This window comes from Equus przewalskii, chromosome 5 (genome assembly GCF_037783145.1).
Source record: "Equus przewalskii isolate Varuska chromosome 5, EquPr2, whole genome shotgun sequence".
Lineage (NCBI taxonomy): Eukaryota > Metazoa > Chordata > Mammalia > Perissodactyla > Equidae > Equus > Equus przewalskii.
Genome location: NC_091835.1, coordinates 48,529,409 through 48,553,442, shown reverse-complemented (window position 1 = coordinate 48,553,442; position 24,034 = coordinate 48,529,409). Strand labels below are relative to the sequence as shown.

Here is a 24,034-nt window from a genome sequence, read left to right as displayed (position 1 = left end):
CCACTGGGACTGGCCCAAAATAAATGAGTTTCAATATAAAAAGTAAGCTGGTGCAAAAATTAGAATTTGGTTTTCTCTCTCCTAAAAGGATAATTTTCTTGAAATTTTAGTCTGCTCTTGTTAAAGAGATTACAAAAAGTTTTTCCTGACTTTTGAGTAAGTCTTCCTAAAAGACAGAAAGTCTGTGTTTTGTCAAAATAATTTCCTACATTCCAAAAGCTGAGGTCTCTCTATTAAGAAAACGAAGGTTTTTAAAAATTTGTTTAATTATTTGTTTCTCTTAACATCTTATGTTGTCACTTTGGTTAAACAGATAACTAGGCATTATTTCACAGTGAGTGTTGTTTCCTATTTGACCAAGGATTTAAAATCTTTGGATATTTTTGACAAGCTCCTCAAATTCAAATCCTAAATTAAGTTTTTCTTTGAAGGTGAAAATTTCTCTGAGAATTTTCAGAGGGCCCCTGGGACTACTAAAAGAAATTTATTCTCTCTTCCTGTAAAGAGGAAGATATTAAACTTATTAGGCTTATTTAGTATGTTAAATTACATGGGAAACATTGCCAAATAAGTGGTGACAAACTTTCTTAGGTTATATAATGTGGATAAATGTTATTGAAGTGTTTTAAAAATTACATAACATTCCTGAAATTCTGATCTATCCTGGTTATCAGTCATAATTGTAGTTATTCTCTTAAAGTGTTGTATGTTGTTGTAGAAGTAACCAAGTTTCCTTGTCAATTGCCATTTTGAGTCTTTTGTCATTTACAGATAGTTATTGTTTTACTCTAATGCCTTTGGAAATGTTTCATCTTCAGAGAGATTCACGGAAAGGACTCTGACACTTACACTAGAATGCAGGTTTCTGATAAGCTTTCAGATCATGAAAATGAACTGGATAAGAAATTACAGAACTCTAATGGAGAAACTGATGACTTCATGAAACTGCTAACAAAAGGTCAAGATCAAGAGCTGACTACATGAAACTGAATGAACTAATAAGAGTGATTATAATTTTTACGATTTTTTTGTTTGAAATATTGCTGATCTTTTAATGTTTTGTTTTTCCAGATTTTAGGAAACCTTTTTCTCTTTTCTCTTAAGCTAACTATGACTTATAGCAATTTGGTAAATTATACCTTTGTAAGCATAATTGAAACATTTATCTTTTTCTCCCTACCTGATCCCTCCAGAATTTAGAACCTCTTGGTGAGTGAATTTTTTATTTTCATGGCAATATAGTTGTTTTCATGAGTTCAATAAGAATCTGATCTCCTTATAGCAGGACACAATTGGAAACATTGGTTATATTACCAAGGCATTGAGAGGAGCATCTTATTTGAGAGAAACATGCATACACTCAGACAACCAGACAGATTTGGGGAACAAAGATTGGACTTGACAGAATAAAGCCTCTTGGAAATATTTGCCTGGTACCTTGCTTAGAGGGTGCCCAGCAACCTTACCAGGTGAGCAAAGAAGGTCACTTCCCCAGTAGGTGAGAAGAACCTCAGGATGTTTTGGGGAACCTCAAGAGAAGAGAGGAATCCACCCACATCTATAGGTATTACAGGCAGAGTCTGATGACAAGTCCTTGGCTTGGCTTTCTTGGCCTTAAGAGGCCTTCAAAGTTCAATCCAAGATTCCTTATAAAAAATTCCAGGGGCTGGCCTAGTCATGTAGCAATTAATTTCACTCACTCGGCTTTGGCAGCCTGAGGCTTGCCAGTTTGGATCCTGGGCATGGAGCTATGCATCGCTTATCAGGCCATGCTGTGGCAGGAATCCCACATATAAAATAGAAGAAGATGATCACAGATGTTAGCTCAGGGCTAATCTTCCTCAGCAAAAAGAGGAGAATTGGCAGTTGATGTTAGAGCAGGGCTAATTCCCCCCCCTCAAAAAAAAATTCCACTAAAGCAGATTTGAAAGAGCCTATAGGATCAATTGCTACTCTTGCCATACTTATGTAAATATTTGGGCCAAGTTTATTGAAACTAGGATTACTTTGCAAACCCATAAGTTTTAATTTGGCTATCTTTGGTATAAATGGGGGATGATTTTAGAGAGAAAATTATGCTTCAATAAAGACTATAGTACACATTCATGGATATTAGATTCTATTCCCGTTGTCTTTGAGGTTTTTGTTTTCTATCTGTAAGCTGGACAGGGTCCTGAATTCTTCTAGCCTCCTGAAGTATCTGGCTACAAATCTCCAACTAACCTTTTCAATTTTTTCCATCATTTTCATTTGGAATCATTGTGAACTGAAACCACCCTTTGTCCTGAATCCCTGCAGACTGAAGCTGGACAACTTGATATAAACTTAAGAGAGATTCATGCCTATTCATGTAAGCCACTCAAAAGATACCTGAACACCTGATGACATCATCAGAGATATTTAAAACTGCAAAAGATGCTTCAACACTAACATCTAGAAATCTTCTTGACTGGCTGCCCCTGGGCTCAGAAACTGGTTCATAATTTTCTCCAACCATTACCCTTGTTTTTCTTTTTCTTTCTCTGGAAATTCTTTTTATGGAATACTTGGTTACTTGCTTACACAATATAGGCCTAACTTTGGGAGCCCATCTGCATCACTATGTTACTAAGAGACTGGTTCAATGAGATGGGCCAACCTATGACCCTTATTAGCAGGAATAAGCTAGAGTAGTTGTCACTCTATACCCCTCAAGATTAAGAAATGAACAACAAAAATGGGGATTGCTAACCATGGGCCCTCTAGGACATGTTCAACTGACCCAATCTTATGAACAGAGTCATTAAAAAATTGTCTTTCAGAAAATTTGCAAAGTCAGGTAGCCAGAGCATGTGCAAAAGAAGAAATCTTGACCTGAAATAACTGCTGAACCAAAGAGTCTCCTCCCCATGGAACCAAAGGACTGGGACATGACTGGAACTTAAAAGTCAGACTCTTACAAGAAGAGAGGGATCCATCATTCAGGAAGATCCACTGTTAAAATTCCTTTCTCACCTTACCATAAATGTTTAGAACCTTACCATATATTCTTAGAGCCCACCAATCAAACCCTGTCCCACCAGTGTTTCAATGTGCCAGCCTGTTCTAACCTCTTAAATTTTGTCCTAAATCCTGAATCGGGGAGACAGATCTGAGGGCACACATCTCCTGTCTCCTTGAAGATTGATATCACAGAATAAAGCTGATTTCTCTTTTACAAAAGCCGATGCAATAATTAATTGGCTTATTTATTCACATTAGGCAAGAGAACCCCAATTTTGTGTGGTAACAATAAGTCAATTGTAAGAATATTTTTTTACATATTACTCATTACACAGTAGCTTCTTTCATTCTAATCACATTTGTAAATATCTTTTGGTCCATCAAGAACCAGAAAGATGATATCAAAATATTTCTAAGTTTTCATCATTAATAAACTCCTAACTATCACAAACATCACCAAAGAAAGACCTTCTTCAGATTTAAAGATTGATTTAAGTCAAGATATAAATTATTCTGTTAATATATACGCTTCAGGTGAAAACCCTAATTTAAAATATAATATCCTTTTAAACAACTGGTTGCCTTTTCTTTAAATAAAATCACTTATTTTAGTTTGGAAACATGAAACTCATTCTACCTTAAATCCATTGCAGCATTTAGTTTTTCTTTTCCTTGAAGGTTGTGCCTCTGTTGAATTATTCAAATGCTGATTTTGGTCCATCATTGAACTACAGATATCATGTGAATGTTTTCAATTGTCATCAATGTTTGGTTCAAAATGGTCACCTATTCAGGGAGAAAAAGTATAATTTATTTCACTTTAACAATATACAATTCATAAATAAGAAAAGCTGCAAAGTCAACATCAATCAATCAATCAATAAATCCACTAATATTCATTCAGGGCCTACTATGCCCTGAGCACTGGGCTAGGTAAATGCTGAACACAAAAGGAGGGGGAAAAAACATATACACACACAGTGCTAGCTTTAGGGAGATTATAATTTAGTTAGGAAGATAAATTTATGGAAAGAAATTCAAAACAACAAGTTAATATGATAATATAGAATCACACACTAGATTAGATGAACAAAAATTTTAAATTACAGAAATAAAATTTTAAAGTATTTTCTATATATCTACATTATGAGATTTAGGAAGGCAAATGTATGTTTAATTTATCTCTACAGTTTTACGAAGTGCCAAACAGTATCTTGCACATAGTAGACAGTCAAAATGGGTATAAAAATAATATAAAGACTTGCAATTAGAGTGGCCTAAGAAAGTTTCATGGAGGAGATACCTCTGGAACCAGGCTCAAAAGCAGGTGGAGCTTGAATTTGTTAAAAAGAGCAAAATGTACTCCAAGTACCTCTCAGAGAGACTCTGGCCATGCTTGACCTTACTTCAATCATGGTCCTGTTTTGTTCGTTTATTTTTGAAGAGAAAATATATGCATGCAGTTGAAAGTACAAAAGATCAAAAAGACATAAAGCAAAGACTCTTCCTCCAACCCTCATCTCCCCAGCATCCAGTTTCTCTTTCTGATGACTAACATTATCAGCTTATAGTGAATCTTATCCAGAAATATGATATGTATTTTTAATTAAGCACATAATATTTTCCTTTATTAATACAAATGGCAGGATACCATTAACATTGTTCTCCTTTTGCCCTGCTTTATATACTTCACTGTATGTTAATAAATGGTCTCCTCAGTTTTCTTATGGTTGTAAGGTATTCCATTGTCCATAACCTATCTACCTAGTTCCATGTTGACAACCATTTATGTTGTATCTAATTATTTCATGTTAGAAAATTTTCTTAATAAGTCATTTTATTTATGTGTGATAATATCTGTAGAATAAATTCCTATGAACAGAGTTTTGAGGTCAAAGTGTAAGAGGAATTATAATTTTGAGTATTATTAAGCCCTTATTTTAAAGACTAAATCAGTCAACTTGTTCCTTAGATTTGCTCTTTTATATAGAATAGTGGGCTCTTTGCTGAGGTTTAAAAAATGTATTCTTTTTTATATAAATGAGCATAATACATATTTATGTATCTAAAATACCTATTAATATACAGACACACATAAGCATAGATATAGGGTTATTAATTGGGCAACAATTATACAATATATTTAATAATGCACAATTCAGTCTCATTATTTGTGGTAGAAAGTCATTACAAACACTGAAATAGCAAATACTGAACATTGCTCCTAGTGGAAATACAGGGATAGCTTCCTGTGAGCCTTTGGTCACAACATTTTCCTCAACTGATCAATACATAGTGTTTTGTGTGTGCTTTTCTTTAAAGATGGCTTATTTAATTTATGTTTTTGATCTATTAACATGGAATTTGTGGCCAACAGACTCTATAGCTCATGCCTGAAGGAAACTTATATAACTCATATTTTTTCCATCATGCATGTCCCAGCCTTCCTGCACTTAGGAACAGTGGCCAATACTTCAAGCACTATGCTTGGGAGCCATTTTAACACCAACAAAAAGCACAAAAGTGAAAAAAATATGGCACTAAATAGACTATGATAAGGTCAAATGTTTACAATACAAGAGCTGAAACAAGAAGGAAGAGCCACACCTTGCTTGACCTCAGCTGGGAACACGCGCCTCTTACAGCTAAAATTTTTTGCCACTCAGTGCACATATGCAGATGACCGTGAAAGAGCCTCAGTAGTGATTTTGGAGTTACAAATAAATTTTAATAAGGAGGCAAATTCACAAATACAGAATCCACAAATAATGAGGTTCAACTATATATTTTATTCATTAATTTATTCAACAGGGACTTATTGATTTCCTATATTATAAATATACAGACTATGAATATATTTGTAATTCATATTTAACGGATAATGTATAAAAATAGAAACAATAAATATAAGAGGATATTATCACTTGTGTATATGGAGTTTATATAAACATATGTATGAATGCAGAAACCCATGTCTGTGTACATCTAAGTGAATCCAGTCATTCCACTTCTGCGTGTGCTCCATACATGCCTGTACCTGGGTAGTTTCAGTTACTGGGTGGAGTGAAATGAGGAGAAAATTAGCAGTTTGGTGGTCCAAAAGTCATAAGCAGTTCTTTGATAAATTTCGTATTATTTTTTTCCCATGAATATCTCTTTTTGCATCTTTCCCCAGGATTTAAATGTTAGGAAATAATTGTTTACCACTTACCAATTTTTACCACATCTTTGAATGATTTGCAAGCTGGATATTCTCCCTTTAGCTTTAGTTTTTGTGGGTTTTTTTTTTTTTTTTTTTTTTTTGGCTACTGAACAAATATTCTTGAAGGCCATTATCTCATCACTGCCAACCTTGTTTATTGCAATTGATTAAATTCTAATTATCATGTCTTCTAGGCTTCTCGCTATCCTATATATATCATATCCATCCTCAGAATCTTTCAGAGGTCACTTGTACCATACAAAATAAAATTCATACTTCTTATTTGAGAGTTTTCACAAACTGAAACCAGTCCTTATTTTTAATCATTTCCCAATACACCCATAGGCACCTTTGGCCACATGGAATCACTCACCCCAGAAGAAAACTCTGTCCCCTTATATGTTTCTCCTTAACCTCTAATTGTCTTCCTCATCTCTTGGTTGTAATTCTGCCTTAAATGATCGTCCTAGATATTTTCCCAGTTACCCCCACTTGAAATAACATCTCCCACACTGCTACTCCACTAGAGAACATACCTTGTAACACAGTCATTACTTTTCCTTGTATTTCCACTGCATTCCCAAAGACTCCTATGCCACCCGTCTCTCCCAAATATTGGGAAAAAATATCCATAAAAAAGTCAGACATGTGTGGGGCTGGCCCCGTGGCCGAGTGGTTAAGTTCACGCACTCCGCTGCAGGCGGCCCAGTGTTTCGTTGGTTCGAATCCTGGGCGCGGACATGGCACTGCTCATCAAACCACGCTGAGGCAGCGTCCCACATGCCACAACTAGAAGGACCGACAACGAAGAATATACAACTATGTACCGGGGGGCTTTGGGGAGAAAAAGGAAAAAAATAAAATCTTTAAAAAAAAAAAAGTCAGACATGTGTAGGTACTTTTTTCTTCATTTCTGAGAAAGGTAAAATTGTAACAAGCAACTGCAAAGTAATTAGAAAGTTGGAATATCAATTTAGGCTTGACTCTAAACACCACACTTTCCATTTCACCATGACATTGAGCCTGAGTTGGAGACGCTCAGCATATTTTTCTCTGGACAATCTTTTCTTAGAGTCCCAAACAACTGACATATAAATGAATTTGGGTGACACAATGTATTTATAAGACAAGACCACGGGCATTCAGACGTGGTTTTGAAACTCTCTCTTGACTAGAACAGCCCTGTTCTGCCTAGCTTGATTGGTGTGGAGTAGAGGGCAGAATCTCACCAGCTTCAGCTTATTTGTGTGAAGCTTTTACCATTGGAGGGATCACAGAAAAGCAGTGCAAGCCAAGTGACTCAGTTTCTACTATGTACCTGCGGAACTGAGGAGGACAAAAGGGAAAACAGCATTTACTAACTTCTGAGACATTTTATGAAGGGGTTTCTTCCGTCCTCCACCTTACTTGGACAATAACAATTGTCTTATAAGGGTAGCCACCTTCCTGAATTGGTGAAGGGAATTAGTATTTATTGAGTCCTTAGTTTGTGCTAGGAACCATGCAGAGCAGAATTTTTTTCTCATTTGATCAGAGAGAAAATTATCTAGAAAATTTCTTTTTTCTCTCACCTTCAGTCAAATTTGAGTTGAAACAAGGAAAGTAGAGGTGAGTAAGTGACTTTCAGCCACATCCCATTTCTTGATGTTTGCCAACTAACTTCCCATTCAGCATTATCCAGTTAAGAAGAATCAAAGAAATAGAGAGTAAGTCTAATAATTCTACGCAGTTAGTGAAAATAATTGCTTTGGAGCATATTTTTAGAAGGTAACCAGAGGTTCACTTTTCAGACGTGAAGTTCAACTTGTCTAGAAAGTAATAGGAACAAGATTTCAAACTTTATTTTTAAATTATAAATGTGTGATTTTCTGCATTTTATCTTTGAAAGTATATAAACCTGAGGCTCTTCTCTCTCTAGTAGGGATATTTAATCAGTTTTAAGAGCTTAGAATATAAGTGTGTGGGAGACACAAAGCACAAAATGTGTAATATTTATCATGCTCATCAAAACATTTTTTTCCCTGAAATTTGTGGAAGTTTCCCACATAGAAGAAATGCTGAAATTAGAGAATCTCAAAGGTTCTTACCTGGACTTGGAATCCTACAGCAACAGCCACAAGTCCATCTCTTTATCTGTTGTTAAAGTCTCTCTTTAAATAGTTAGTTGGCCTTTTTTCATCAGTCCAATGATGATTAACCATCTTATTAGGTCACTGTCCTGGGCAAAGAGAAGAAAATTAACTAGCTATTTTAAGGGTCTGCTCCAGACTAACGCATTTTAAAGGCTTTCTTACACTTTCTCAGAATTTCTAAATTATTTTTATGTGAAAGTTCAGTTATTAAGCTTTATTTCTAAGAGTAATTTATATTTGTTTACTTGAGTTGATTGCATAAGATTTTTTTCTTTAAAAATACAAATACAACAGATTATCCAAGGTATTTAAAACTCTTCCAAATAGAAAAAAATTCAAGGCAATTTTTTAAATGTGTCTACAGTTTGGCATTCAAAAGAAAAAAAGGTACTCTTTTTGCTTGATACTTGGGTGCAGTTCTAATGTGACATGGATGAATACAGGATGTCTCATATAGAATAGTAAAGCGCCAATTCATTATAGATCTTCTAAGTGACAAAATTTTTTAAAAATGACAAAAGTCAAGATTACTTTGCGTGACAGTTTCCTTACATCAAAGCCTAAAGAAAGATCACATAGTTTCCTTCTACTGACTTGGTTTTTACAGAAGGGGAGAGCTTGATCCAATTGAAAGCTTTTTTTTTTTTTTGTCCCGAGGAGGGACAAAGTTTCATTCACTCATACACTAATTCAAACAGTATTGATTCCCTCCTATACTTCTATACTTCAGACATTGGGCTCTGTTCTGGAGGTAAACTAACTCAAGTAAGATTCAAACCTTTCTCTCACATGAACAAATATATATATTTCTTATATTATATATATAACTATTATATACATACATAGCTATTATATAGAAAATACATATATAGTAGCTTATATATGTATTTACGGCTTTTATATAGAGAAAGCAAGGTGAATATATATATGTATATATATGCACACATATATAGCAGTGGGAGGATGCATAAATGAAAAGATTGTTACTCCTTATCACTTCTGCAGGACAATTATTGACACAGCTACAGCAATATGTATTTAAGTTCTTTATCTCAGTTATGATAGATTAATTCTATCCTGGTTTATTCTTGGAAGTATTGGAATCATAGCAAGAACCAGAGAGGGTCGAGAGGGGGCAGGGTTGGGAAATCCTTAATTTCTCAATTAAGGGGGATTGAGAAAAGTAGACCCAGGCTAGGAAGATTAGGGCCTGGGATTCCCAATAGTCCTCTGCTGTGTCAGAATGTGTGTCCAGGCTCTACACCCAGGAGATTTTTATTTAGTTGACCAAAGATTATGCTTTTTTAAAAAAATAAGCTCTTCAGTTAATCTTTATGGAACACTAGATTTTGAGAACCACCATAGCTGAGATAGAGAATGTTTTTAGTTGTTTTTGTGGACTTTCCTTCCACTGAGAGTAGGAATATAATTTAGATGTTCCCATGCTAAAGATTTTTTTCTTCGAATTTCCATACTACGCAAGGCACATCATCTTGTTTTGAGACAAGTATACAAAAAGAATGAAGGTACAATAGTGTACATTAACTGAGAATCTTTCTAATCCCTAAACTAAAGCTATGTGGTGAAATTCTGGAATGTTGCCAGAGATCAAAGAGCATTTTCCGTGCCCTTCTCTCTGTGTGACTGTTTGAGTAATTAGACAGCTCTTCTCGTGCAATTTGTGGAAGAATAAAAGCGGTCAGAGGAAAGACATTGCAACAGTTCTTTCAACATCAATATTATGCTAACATCCACGGGTCAATAGAATTGCAAAATTTGTTAAAAACAGTCTATTGATGTTTATTCCAGAGATAATCACCACAGTTCTGATGACGTGTCATGTTCTTTGAAGTCTGATGAATTTTGAAGCCAATTTGTTTCTGCTACTTACCGGCAGTATGAACTTAAGTAGGTTAGTTAAATGGGTTCTGAGCACCAATATCCTCATCTATAAAGTAGCAAGACAATACTTGGAGTAAAGATTAAATAGAGTCTGTAAAATGCTTTACACAGTACTTGACACATTATAGATTCAATACCTAATACCTAATAAGATTCATTGTAGGACATTTGTGTATTATAAATATTTAGAGCAATTAATTCATACGAAAGGCATAAAAAGAAAATCTCTAAGACATGTGCCCAGCAGGTTTTTCCAACAGTTTTTATTCCCAGAGTTCTCAGGTGAATGCCACAGGTATGCTTTAAGAGGGAGTCTTCAGGCTCAAAGCAAATCTGCTGCTGCCTTCCCTTCACACCTCCCTTGGCAATGGTGAAGAGGCATCTCCAAGAAGGCTGTATACTCCTGGAAAGAACTCTGCGTCTCTCTACTCACTGATGCTAAAGCCCTGGCATTATCATGATTAATTGTATTATGGCCATCATCTCCCTTACTTTAACCACCATCATAAGAAGGTGGGGATTCCCTGATCATTCTCCTCACCTCCTGTCTAATCACTATATGGCTCTGCATGTCCCTGTTTTTGTCCTTCATCCCCCTTCCTTCTCCCAATCCTGGACTGAGATTCTTCTCTGGAGCTTTTTGGAACTCATGGTTAATAACAAGTAGAATTCCCTTTACCTTCTCTGAATTTTTTTGCATCACCTTCTTGTTCTAAGTTACATCTGGCCCTTCCCTAAAGAAGGTGGGGGCATTACTCCACACCAGATGAACTGGTTTCCAACTTGCTTTACTTGGTTACTTCCTTTCCACTTTCACACCCTTTCCCTCAGAATCCATGGTTTTGAATCTCATATCAAAAGACTATGACTTATCCTCGTTGTTAGAATCATCTACTAATCCTCGAATCACTCCCACTTATTCCATGACAGTTTTAACTCTTGGTTCAAAGTCAATCTCTCACAATATTACTGTTATCGTAATTACTGGTGATTTCAATGACCATGAAGAGAATCCTAATTCTCTGTCTTCTTGATATTGCTATCAAGAATATTGTTATTGATATTGTTGTCTTCTCCAGTGACCTTCTTTCTACTCGCTCCAATGGACATATTCTAGACCTTGTCATGCCAAAAACTGCAACTTCTCCATAATATCAATTTTAAGGATTGGATTACCACTATTTATCTTTTCAGCTCACACTCTGTAGTATCTGTATGCAACAGTGCTTCCACTGACCAGGATCTATAATCCATTGACTGATTCTACCAGAGATTTCCCTGTTTCTTATTTCGTGTCCTCATTTCCTTCCATATCTGAGTGGTCGTGGTAATAAGTTTCTTCCATATGTCTTCAAGTCATTTGTGACTCAGACCATTTTAATTGCTTGACAAAACCTCAACACTGATTAAATCCAACTCTTAGACTACTCTGTCCATTCATCCATGCTGCTGGATGCAGTTGAAGAAAAACCCTCAACCACATGGTGGTTAAATTTATGCTCAAATGGGCCTTTCATTTTGCCTAGGTATCATGTTACATTTTCTTAATCCATGTCGTCTTTCTATTTATTTTTTACCTTCACCTATCTCCTCAAAACTCTAGCACACTCCTTCCTATCCTCACCTTCAGCTGATGACTATTTCAATGACAAAAATGAAGAACAAAACTTCCCAAAGCTCCTTCCATCACATCTCTCTACCTACAGTATCAGTACCACATATTCTGTCTTGATGAACGTCTGTGCTCTAAGACCAGCCTCCACTTGTGCACCAGGTTGTCCACTCTCCTTGTGTTCCCAAGGATATCAATTTTCCCTTTCTAGAGAAATGTTCCCATCAACATATAAAGGTGCTGTCACTTTTCCATCTTCAAAGATCCGTCTTTTGATTCTATTCTCTTTCCAGATACTGCCCTATTTCTGTGCTATTTTTACAGGAAAAAAAGAGAAACTTCTCGAAAGTCTTACTTATAATTATTGTTTTCTATTCCTTTCCTCATATTCTCCCCTGAGCACAATCCAATCAAGTTTTTGCTCCCAACTCTCCACTCAGAGTACTCTTGCCTAAGGCATAAATTACCTAAATGCTGCATGTAATGGTCTTCATCTGATTTGAACTATTAGCAGCATTTTTCAGAGCTGGTTATTCCCTTCTCCTGGAAATACTTTCCAGAACACCATCCTTTGTGGTTTTCTTCTTAATTCATCAGTTACTTCATTTCCACCTTATTTACTAAATCCTTTATGTATCTTTGGTCTCTTAATTGGAGTGTCTCAGGCTTCAACTCCTACTTATTCTATGATAACTTTCTGAGTCATTTCCACTGATTCCGTGACATAGGATTCAACCATTGTACTGAAGGTTGTATTGATCTCATTGTATTGATCCTATTTATGCTCATGTCTTTAATACCATCTGTATATAATAATTCCAAAATTTTTATCTCTGGCCAGGACTTTATTCCTGAGCTCTAGATTTTTCCATTGCCTGCTCATCATCTCCCTTTAGATATGTAAAGGACATCTCATACTTAACATTTTCCAAGCTGTTCTTTCCATCTTCCCTTCCCAAACGTCTCCTTTTGTAGTTCTCTCTATCTTAGTAACTTGTAATTCTATCCTTCTAGTTGCACACACACACACACACACACACACACAATGCTGGAATCATTCTTGACTCCTCTCTTACTCACATCATATCAGGCTCTAATTTCAAAATACATCCAGAATCTGACCACTTCTTACCGCTTCCACAGCTGTCACTCTGGTCCTGAATTACTGCAACATCCTCCAACTTGTATCTCAGCTTGTTTCCTTATACTCACCAACCCTCTTCCCCAACCCTACTTCCCTGTGTAGATTTCAACACAGCAGCCAGAATTGCCATGTCAAAACAGGTCATATCATGACACTGCTCTGCTCAAATCCTCCGATAGCTTCTTACATTACTCAGCATAAAGTCCAAAGAATGGCCTCAAGGTCCAATAAGATATAGACCCAATACTCAGCATCTTTGTACTTGCTGTTCTTTCTATCTAGAATGTTCTTCTCCAGATATTTGCATAGCTCGCTCCATCACATCTTTTAGTATCCACACAAATGATACTTTAACAAAGAGTTCTTCTCTGACCATCCCTTTAAATATTACCCTCTTTTACCTCAGTATAACTTCTAACTACTTTATTTTTCTCTCATTAGCCATCATCTAGGAATTCTGGTCACATCTCTTGTTTATTGTCTGCCTTCATCTGCCTTACCAAACATAAATTTACACTACAGTGTAAGCTCCAGAAGAACAAGGATAGGTTTGCATCTCTTTTGCTGTATCCTCAGTGCCTAGAACAGTGCCTGGTACCTAGTAGATACTCAATAAACGTTTTTTTTGAATGAGTGAGCAATTGAATTTTCCATATAAAGAAAACCTATGGCAAAGAAGTGATGTTAAAAGCAAAGACTTACACTGGCAAAATAAAGATGGTAAGGAAGCTGTCTATAATTGTATATGAAGCAATTATCCAATTATTGATGGATGTGATTAAAATGTTGAAAACAGCCAATAATTCATTTTCTTTGAAGAGTCAAACTTGACACTGAATCAACATGAGGAAATTCTCTGTGAAAATTGTGTTCAAAATCTTCCAATGGCTTCCTAGCTCAATTAGAATAAATACTCAAGTCCTTTCTATATTCTACCAAAATCTACAGAATCTGTTCCCTGGGTACCCCTATAACATTATATCCTACTTAGTAATTTCTTCTTGGCAGTACAAGCCTCCTTGATGTTCCATAAATGTCCCAATCATGTTCCTGTCTCAAGACTTTTGTGTTTATTCAAAAGTATACAATTTAATGAGTTTTGACATATGTATTCACCAACAAGACCAGATAATGAACATAATGATCACTCCCAAAAGTTTTCTCCTGCCCTTCTCTACCTTTCCCCACCCTAGACTTAACCATTGATCTGCTTTCCATCACTATAGATTAATGTATATTTTAAAAACTGTATATTAATGTAATCAAACAGTATGTACTCCTTTTTGTCTGACTTGTTTCATTCAACGCAATTATTTTGAAATTCAGCCATGTTGTTCTGTACATGAATAGTTCATTCCTTTCTATCCTGATTAATATTCCATTACTATATGAATGTATCACAATTCCTTTATCTACTCATCTGTTTATAGAAATTTGAGTAGTTTCCAGTTTGGGGCTATTACAAATAAAAGTGTTATGAATATTTTCTTATAAGTCTTTGTGGGACATATGCTTTCCTTTCTCCTGAAAAATATCTAGTATTGCAATGCTTGGCCATATGGAAGGTGTGTGTTAAGTTTTTAAAAAATTCTAAACTGTTTTCCAACATAGTTGCGTCATTTTGCATTCCCAACAGCAGTATGTACGAGTTTCAGTTCCTCCTTATCCTCACCAACATTTGGTAGGAATAGGCTTTTTAATTTTAGTCCTTCTAGTAGATGTGCAGTGGTATATAAGTGTGGTTTCAATTTTCATTTCCTTGATGACTAGTGATGCTGAGCATCTTGTCACGTGCCTATTTGCTATTTATCTCTGTCTCTCTCTCTCTTTTTTTTTTTTTGGTGAAATGTCTACTCAAATCTTTGTCTAGTATTTTCTGGGATGCTTGTCTTACTATTGAGTTGTAAGAGTTCTTTAGAGGTCTCCAAACAATATCTTCGCTGGATATATATTCGTAAAGATTTTCAAGAGTAAAAGTTTAAAATTTTGACGAAGTCTAATTTATTAATTTTTCCCATACAACTTGTGCTTTATTGTGTGCTGTGTGAGAAATCTTTGCCTAAATCAAGGTCAACGAAGTTTTCTGATTTTGTTCGAGAAGTTTTATATTTTTAGCTATTACATTTAGTTCTCTAGTCCATTTTTAATTAATTTTGGTGCAAGGTTTGAGGCAAGGGTCAAGGTTCCTTATTTTGCCTGTTTTTATCCAATTTATTTAGCCTCATTTGTTAAAAGAATTATTCTTTCCCTATTAACTTGACTCGGAATCTTTGTAAATTATCAGTTAAACATAAATGTGTGGGTCTGTTTCCAGACTCTTTATTCTGTTCCATTGATCAACATATCTATCTTTATATCAACACCATAGTATCTTGATTATTATAACTTCATAATATACCTTGAAATCAGATACCATAAGTCTTCGTATTTTCTTCTTCTTTTTTAAGAATGTTGTGGCTATTCTAGGTCCTTGGTATTTCCATATAAATTTTTGATTATGCTTATCAATTTCTGAAAAAAACTCTACTGGCATTTGGGTAGGGACTGTAGTGACTATAGACCAATTTTGGTATAAATGGCATCTTAGCAATATTGAGTCATACAGTCTATGACCGTGATCCATCTCTCCTTTAAGTCTTCTTTAATTTCTCACAGCACAGTTTTGTAGTTTTCAGAGTACAAGTTTTTCATATCTTTTGTTAAATTCATTAAGCATTTCATATTTTTATACCATTACAAATTACATTATTTTAATTTCAATTTCTGACAATTTTAATTTCAGTTATTTTAATGCTAACATATAGAAGTAAAACTGATTTTTGTATATTGTGCTTGTATCCTGAAACCTTACTAAACTCAGTTAGTAGTTCTAGTGGATTTTTAAAAATATATTTCTGAGGATTTTTAATGTAGATTACTATGTTGTGTGCAAATAAAGATAGGTGGACTTCTTCCTTTCCAATTTGGATGCCTTTTATTCCCCTGCCTTATTGTACTGTCTGGGACCTCCACACCAGTCCTTTTTCAGACTATCATGTCACATAATAGAAGCGGTGAGAACAGGCATCCTTCTCTTCTTCCCAATATTAGGAGAGAAAGTTTTCAGTTTTTCACAATTAACTATGATGCTAGGTGTATGATTTTGTAGATGTAGGCTGAAAAAGTTCCCTTATATGTCTAGTTTTCTGAGAGTATTTTTTATCATTAGTGAATGGCTTAAGATTCAAAAGTCAATCAAGGTAATTCACTGCATCAGTAAAATAAAGAGGAAAAAATCTTATATATAATTATCTCAAAACATGCAGAGAAGGCATTTGGTAAAATTCTTCATTCACTCATGAGTAAAACACTTAGCAAACTATGACTAGAGCTTCCTTAAGCTAAGAAAGTATCTATTAGAATACCTAAATAATCGTTATACTTCATTATATTTTTATTGGACATCAATGTACTAATGGATAGGAGACAAAGGGACCAATAAATTGGAAGTCCAATGAGTTTGTAGGAAGGATATGCTGAGAGTAGTTGAAGGAATGACATCAAGGAAAGAAGTAGAAATCTAAATGTATTATTTTGGAGCAGTTCCAGGTGATGACAAATACCAGAAAATGGCTATGGGATGGGGTGACTGAAGTGCAATGGAGTACATTTTTCCCACTGCTCAACAAGGCATAGAAATTCTACTCAAGGCTGTTTCCATTAAGCCTTCAGGGCAGTGCTGTGCGACAGCACTTTCTGTGATGATGAAAGTGTTCCATAAGTGAACTCCTGAATGTAGTAGCAACTAGACACATGTGGCTATTAAACACTTCAAATGTGGCTAGTATGACCAAGAAACTGAATTTGTAGTTTTATTTAATTTAGATTTAAGTAGCCACGTGTAGCTAGTGGCTACCTTCTTGGACAGAATAACTTCAGGGTGTCAATCTGTACTGTGGTTGAGGTGGAGCAGAGGAAGAATGGCCTTTTTCCAAGAGTGTCACAAAATCTCACTTAAACCATCCCTAGGCTTTAATCTAACTTCTTCCAAGTCCTTAAATACCAAATCATTAGCCTGTGAGGAAACAGAGGGGATAGGCAATGCTCTATTACTTCTAGTTTTTATATTATTTCTCTCTTTCCCCTCTTCTCTTTTCTCTCCTTTTCATTTCCTGCTATCTCTAAGGATCAAGGATCATGCACAAGGTCAGAACATTATAATCCCTCAATACATGGTAGCTGTTATAATAGGCTTTTTCTAATTACAAACAATACTCTAGTGAATGCCTTTCTACGTAAATATTTGAGCACATGTGTGATTATTTCTATAGTATACTATCCTTGAACCAAAATTACTTATACGAAGAGTGTAAGCTTTTCAAAACTGACTTTTCAAACTGCTTTCCAGAAAAATTCTATCAATAACAGTCCCTCCATATATATTTCACCTCTCAATTCATATCTATTGGTCATACCTTTTTTTCAATCTTGGACAATTAATCAGTTGCAAACCAGAAACTAACTATTGTTTCATTTTGCATTTATTTGATTATAGACCACATTCATGCTAATTCCACAAGACCTTATGACAGAGTTCTCTAATATATTATATGATACACATATTCTTTCCCTCAACTCTTTCTGGTACTCTTTGGCTCAAACTCAGAATAATAATTTTTTGTACTCAAATGGCAAAAATGTGTGTCCAATTGAATAGCACCAGTACAACATTTGGTTTCCTACAACAGAAATCCTAATTACCCCTGCTTTCTGATATGTTCTTAACACTGCAGATCACAAAATAAATATATTTTTTCTGGAAATTCCAACTTTCCTAGAGAATTCTCAAGTTATTTACTCCCACATGATATAACAAAGACCAGTCACAGTCCCCAAAATTGTCTTTGCAGCAACAGAATTCTTCTGTCCTCCACCATTGCAAATCAAGTGACCCCTGAAATTCCAGTCATGACCTTACCTCTTTGGATCATCTTGACCAAATTCCTCAGGCCTCTGTAAGTGTGTTCTGTGTCCCAAACACTTCTTCACAGCTTTAGATGTCCTCTGGGATACCTTGGATATCTGTAGCTGCCTAACAATTTTTATAACACAACATACTGGCTAGTTCAGTCAGTCACTCCAGAAGCTAGGACGAGAGAGAGCTGGTAGGTTTTGGAGGAAAGGAGGCCTAGGTGAACAGAAGCTGACACTACATCTACAAATCAGAAACAAATGCAGAGACCCAGATAGAAACTACCTGTGTGGTACTGAAGATTGTGAGATTCTCCAGCCAGTAGGTGGAAGCAGACTCCTGTCTGTAAAGATGGCTATTCTAAGCAGTTCACATATCTGAGTAGTCATCTAGCACTTTGCAGTAAAAGCTGCTTTCATTCTTCAGGAATTAGCTCTTTCTTGGGCAATATTTATGCAGTCACTAATCCCTACTCCAAAGAGATTAGGAGCCTTCACAAATTTAACCCATGCCTAGGATATTACAATGTTTTTTCCATGCTACTTCAGGTTAGGTGAAGTAAACATAATAACTAAAGAGTAAAACATCATCTGCGTAGGTTTTTAATGCTGATAAATTAATTGTGTTACACGGTAAAATGAATTATGTTCCTGTTCCATCCTCCCAGAAAGACAGAACTATTTGGCTTAGGGTCAGGAAGGCAGGACTGGACTTGGAAGGGCAAATCCATAGCAGGGAAAGGAGTAGCGGGGAGGGCATACATGACTTAGTAATGGGGATGATGTGAGCGTGAGCTCCCTGAAGGTAGGGATATATCTACGGTGCTTGCTTCAAAGTCTAACACAGTTCTGGATACCTAATGGATACCCATGAAATATTTGTTGAATAAAATGTTGAATGATTAAATAGAAGTTTGGTGTCTCTTCTCAGAATTTGACATCTCAGCAGTGTCTTTTGTAAACTTCATGTAATGTATAAAATAAAGTTGAAGGGCAGAGGAGAATAATGACATGGGAGGCTGAATAACGGCCCCTAAAGATACCCATGCCCTAATCCTTGGAACCTGTGAGTGTTAACTTACACGACAAAAGTCCCTTTGCAAATATAATTAAGACCTTAACATGAGGAGAGTATCCTGGGTGATCTGGATGGGCTCTACATGTAATGAAAAGAGTCCTTTAAGAGTCAAGAAGAAGGAGATTTGACTACAGTCAGAGGAGAAGGCAATGTGATGATAGAAGCAGAGACTGGAGTTATACACTTTGAACATGGAGGAAAGGCCACAAGCCAAGGAACTCAAGTGGTCACTAGAAACTGGAAAAAAGTAAAGAAACAGATTCTCCTCTCAGAGCTTCCAGAAAGAATCAGCCCTGCTGATACCTAGACATTAGCTTCATGAAACTGATTTCAACTTATGACCTTTAGAGCTGCAAGAGAATAGATTTGTGTTATGTTAAGCTACTAAGTTTGTGAAACTTTGTATTGCTATAAAATAGGAAAATATTACAGGTGGTAATTGCTTTCTTCATGCCTCATCTTTCTTTCTCTGCTGGCCTCCAATGTTATATGTAACCAATAGAATACGAAGTCAAAGTCATCTGGGCAATATTATCTGTCCTAGGAGGAAAGGCTTGACCACTGGGAAAAACAGTGTCAGAGAAAAGACCCTGACAACTGGAGTCCCAGCCAGGTCAGCCTCCAGGTGGAGGAGTAGAGTCCTTCAAAAAAGAACTAAATTTTGGAACACCTTTACAAATACTTTAGTGACTTAAAGGCTGGTGAGAGTCACCTTTATTTCCATACGTTGAGAAATATAGGCTTGAGCTGATCTCTAATTATTTGTGTCATCTAAATACATTAGGAAATTTACCCCAGTCTTGGGTCCATGGAAAGTAGCTGAAAACTGGAGAGTGAGTACAACCGTCTAGTGCTGAAGACCTCAACTCATTCAGTTGAAACCAGTTTATTGAGCAGCATTAATATGCTAAGCAATGTGCTCATGCTAGGCATCTACACTAATAAATAAGTTATGCTCCTGTCTTCAAGAAGCTCATAGACTAGTTAGAGAGAAAATGAGTATCTTTGGAATATACTGTTCCCTCAGTAATACTCTTGTTCATTCATGGACAAAGAATCAATCCTTTAATTTCTTTGAACACAGTTAAGCATTACTAAAAAGTTCAAACTAAATGCTAGGGGATTCAGAAAAGCAGGTGTTGGGAGTGGTTTTGTGGTAACACCTTATTTGATCTTTACTTTCTGTTCCTCTATATCAGTGGTCAGCAAATTATGTACTGAGGCCCAAGAGTAGCCCCTTAAGAGTTCTTGTAAATAAAGTTTTATTGAAACACAGCCACACTTATCCATTTATTTATTGTCTTTGGCTGCTTTCATGCTACAATGGCAGAGTTAAGTGGTTTTGACAGAGATGATATGGCCTACCTCAAATGAATACTGTCTGACCCTTTTTCAGAAAAAGTTTGCTAACCCCTGCTTTTGAGGATTTCATCACTTTCTAGCTATTGGTCTTACTTTCTATGGTGGGCTCCATATTAAAATCTATAATGGGTAAAAACATTTAATATCAATTATTTGATGACTAGACTCAGACTGGAGCGTGAATCTTCTTTCTCATTAACCTACATTCCACTCTCTTTGTCAAATTTTTTGTCTAAGGACTCCCTCTCTCCCAGGTTAGTGACATCAAGACTTACCCTATCCTTCATTGATGATCCCATATAATAAGAATAATGAAAGTCTTTTCCTTATAGGTCTTCCCACTCTTTCAAAAGCCATGTGTATACATGGTAATACAGGGGTAAATTACGTCTAAGATATCTACGATTAAGTAGAGATGTGTCCAGTAGGCAGCTCTAGATTAGAGACATCACATTTAGGAGTCATAGTAGAAAAAAATCTTTGAATGTAAAAGAAATGACTTAAGAGAGGGTGTGAGTATGAATACCAACATCACAGAAATTCAGAAGAGAGGGCAATGAAGGAAAAGCCTGAGAGGAAGCTGTCAGCGAGGTAGGAGGGGATCCAAGAGACAATGCAGTCACAGAAGCCTAGAGAGTAGAAATCATAAAGTAAAAAAATTAAAGATATTGAGTGCTAATGAAAGCTTGAAAAAAATAACTAAAATTCATGTATCAAGTTGGAAACTATATTATCTGAAAATCAGATTATAGAGTATTGTAGAATGAATATGTGTTGCACTCGGACAAACAGTATGTCTTGGTCATCTTAGAACATGTCAGCACCGTAGTAAGAGTGTGGATTTGAACCCAGGTCTGCTGTATACTCTCTTTGTGACTTTGTGGAAATTAGTTAACCTCTCTAAGCCTCAGTGTCCTCCTCATTTGTAACACAGGGATATTTATTGCACACACATCTAGATGGCTCAGATCATTAAACGAGGTGATATATTTATAGCAGTTAGCACAATGCCTCTATATAATTAGTGGTTAATGAAAAAATGCTTATCGATATTCTACAGAAATAGCTTTGGAAACCCAGTTACGATAAAAGAAGAGGGATAAAACAGTAACTACAGGGAGCTGTAGGGTCAAGAAAGAATTGTGCTCCTTTCTCTTGTCTGTTTTTTTAAATACTTAATAGCTGGAGAGAAAGGAACTTACCATCTAGCGGGAATGCAATATTAGAGAAAAGTTGTAAACTCGAAGAGCACTTTATTCAAGACCCAGAGCTTTCATCAGTTTCCTGTGTACAGAGTCAATGGCTCAAGCAATCTTGAGCCTACAGGTTGGAGGAATGGGAGGCATGGAAATGGCAGGGAGGAGGAAGAATGCAGGCACAGGGGCACCTTAGCAGCAACTGATGCCCCTGGCGATCTGGGAAATTGCTAGGACTGTAGGATGTTATCATGAAGGCAAAGAATTAGGGAGACCGTGTGGCGAGAGTGACGGGACTCCATGAGGTTTGGTGAAGCGGGGAGGATTGTAGGTGATGTCCAAGTACACATATGGCACTTTGTCAACTCCCAGGCAATTCTGGCCCAGATTTACAACAGCAAAGATGCTTTTTCAGAATTGCAGTATACTATGTACTTTCAAAATGGCCAGAGCTCTGGCAGGGTTTTTTTTTCTTTTCTTTTCTTTTTAATATGTGTTTCTGTCTAAGGCAAAACAGATTTACTTGTTAGCCTTCTAAATACTTTTCTGTCTTGGAATTGGAATCTTTCGTTACTTTGGATTTTGCTTATGAAGCATGGAGTACGTTCCAATTGCATTGGCCTTGGGCATGAAATAAATCAATGCCTGGATTTTTAAAATATGGATTTAATCCAAGCAGACCTGGCCTAAAGCACCATATAACCTAAGATTGAGTTGTACCGATGTTGGAGGCTGAATGTTAGAAAATGTAATCTATCAAAGGGTCTAATGTGTACGTGCACCTGAGGAACCCCAGTATTAAAGTCCAACTAATTGTAAATAATTCCTTAATAAAGCTTTTCTGTAGACAGTCACTCATGTAAAACTTTGGATAAAAGTTTTCTTAGCTTCCAGTGTGTGACATCCATTTACACATTTTTTAAAGAGCGAATTGATTCTTTTTAAACCTCCAAATGTCATCTCCAAATTTTTACTTAGTGTTCCTTCATACGTGTCTCAAATATGGGATGTTTTATTCATTCAGTTGTGTGCTTACTCTGTTTTAAGTTCATTACGGCAGGGAATAACAACTACTCTTTGACACGCTGTGGAGCTTGCAGACAATAAACAAATTAGCAAGCAGATATATATTAAGAAGTGATAACTGCTACAAAGAGAAATAAGTAGGGTTCGTGGGATAGAGAGGGACCGAAAGTGTTACTTTAGATAGGGTAGTCAGGCACGGCCTCCGAAAGGCTGATGTTTGAACAAGGAGAGAGTGAGGGATCAAATCACAGGGGGCAAAATGCTGCAGGCAGAGGACTCAGGATGTGCAAAGAGCCTGACACAAGCGCTGCTTCATCTGTTGGAGGAAGAGAAAGGAGGTTGGAATGGGGCAGAGCGAGTTCAGTGTGGGAGGTGTGAGAGGAAACGAGATCTGAGAGGTAGTTGTGCTTAGGTTAGGTAAGGCCATGGTAACATTAAATATATGTAATGTCAATTATATGCTATATCAGTGTGAGTGCTTTATTTACAAAGTTATCAGAGTTTCTTAGACCAGTTTTATCCCAGGTTAGTCCGCCTTGAATTTCAGTCTTTGATTTTCCACTCAGGTTATCAGTGGCAGGTCTTGCTGTAGAGATCACAGGGCATTGGAGCGCCATCTAGCAAGCTCAGCACAGCTAGTAGGTAACTTGATTTTGTGAACTGAGACCTTTCTTCTGTGGCCCTGATCCTCCTCTCTGTTAATTAACAACTTCTGAGATCCCCTCCAAGGCTGATACTGTGATTACTATATGGTAATAGGTGCTCTGTGTTCATTCGTTGGCCCTAGTGACCTTATAGGGTTCTTTGCAGGGTGTGAGCTGCCAAATGCTTTTTTTCATCACAAGTCAGCCATTTTAGCCAGCCCAGAAATCTAGGCCCGAAAGAAAAAGGAAAAAAGAAAGCAACAACATAGGCAAACTAATTTTGCTGTTTAAATAGTGGGGAAAAATTGTGAAACAGAGGCAAAAAATTGCTATCACGGTCTCTACTGATTTGAACTTCGAAAAAAATTCAACCAGGTATGGTGAGTGTCAAGAACGCTAGACTAGGTAACAGAAGGTGAATTTAAACTCTTGCTCTGCCGATACCTGCCTCTATGACCTTAGCAAGTCTGGTAAACTTATATAATCCTCTGATAGCCTTAGGTTTTTCATCCATACAGGGAAGAAATATTATTGATCTTTATGTGGAATTAAGAGGAAAAAATATATATACTAAAATTCCTTATAGACTCTAAAGACATACACAAAAGTGAAAGATTATATAGAAATGCTGCAAGATAAAATACATATTTAAATTGATATTGAGGGGCTGACTCGGTGGTATAGCAGTTAAGTTTGTGAGTTCAGAGTAGGGCCCGGGATTCACTGGTTTGGATCCCGGGTTCAGACTTACGCACCGCTTATCAAGCCACGCTGTGGCAGGCATCCCACATATAAAAAAATGGG

The 24,034-nt window shown here is 36.3% G+C and overlaps 1 protein-coding gene across 4 annotated transcripts in view; it reads right to left on the bottom strand.

Annotated features, from left to right (window-relative positions):
- Positions 1-18,365, bottom strand: part of LOC103560769 (solute carrier organic anion transporter family member 1B3) — a 77,558-nt gene extending 59,193 nt beyond the window's left edge. For 2 of the 4 annotated variants that reach the window (XM_070620743.1, XM_070620745.1), the window contains exons 1-3: positions 17,932-18,349; positions 8,272-8,402; positions 3,620-3,768 (exon numbers count right to left, since the gene is read on the bottom strand). In XM_070620743.1, coding sequence (XP_070476844.1) covers positions 3,620-3,706 — 87 coding nt within the window. In that variant the 5' untranslated portion in view covers positions 3,707-3,768; positions 8,272-8,402; positions 17,932-18,349. Of the gene's footprint in view, positions 1-3,619; positions 3,769-8,271; positions 8,403-17,931 lie in introns of all 4 variants that reach the window. The other 2 variants (XM_070620744.1, XM_008535040.2) reach the window with 2 other exon arrangements.
- Between the last annotated feature and the right edge of the window lie 5,669 nt (positions 18,366-24,034).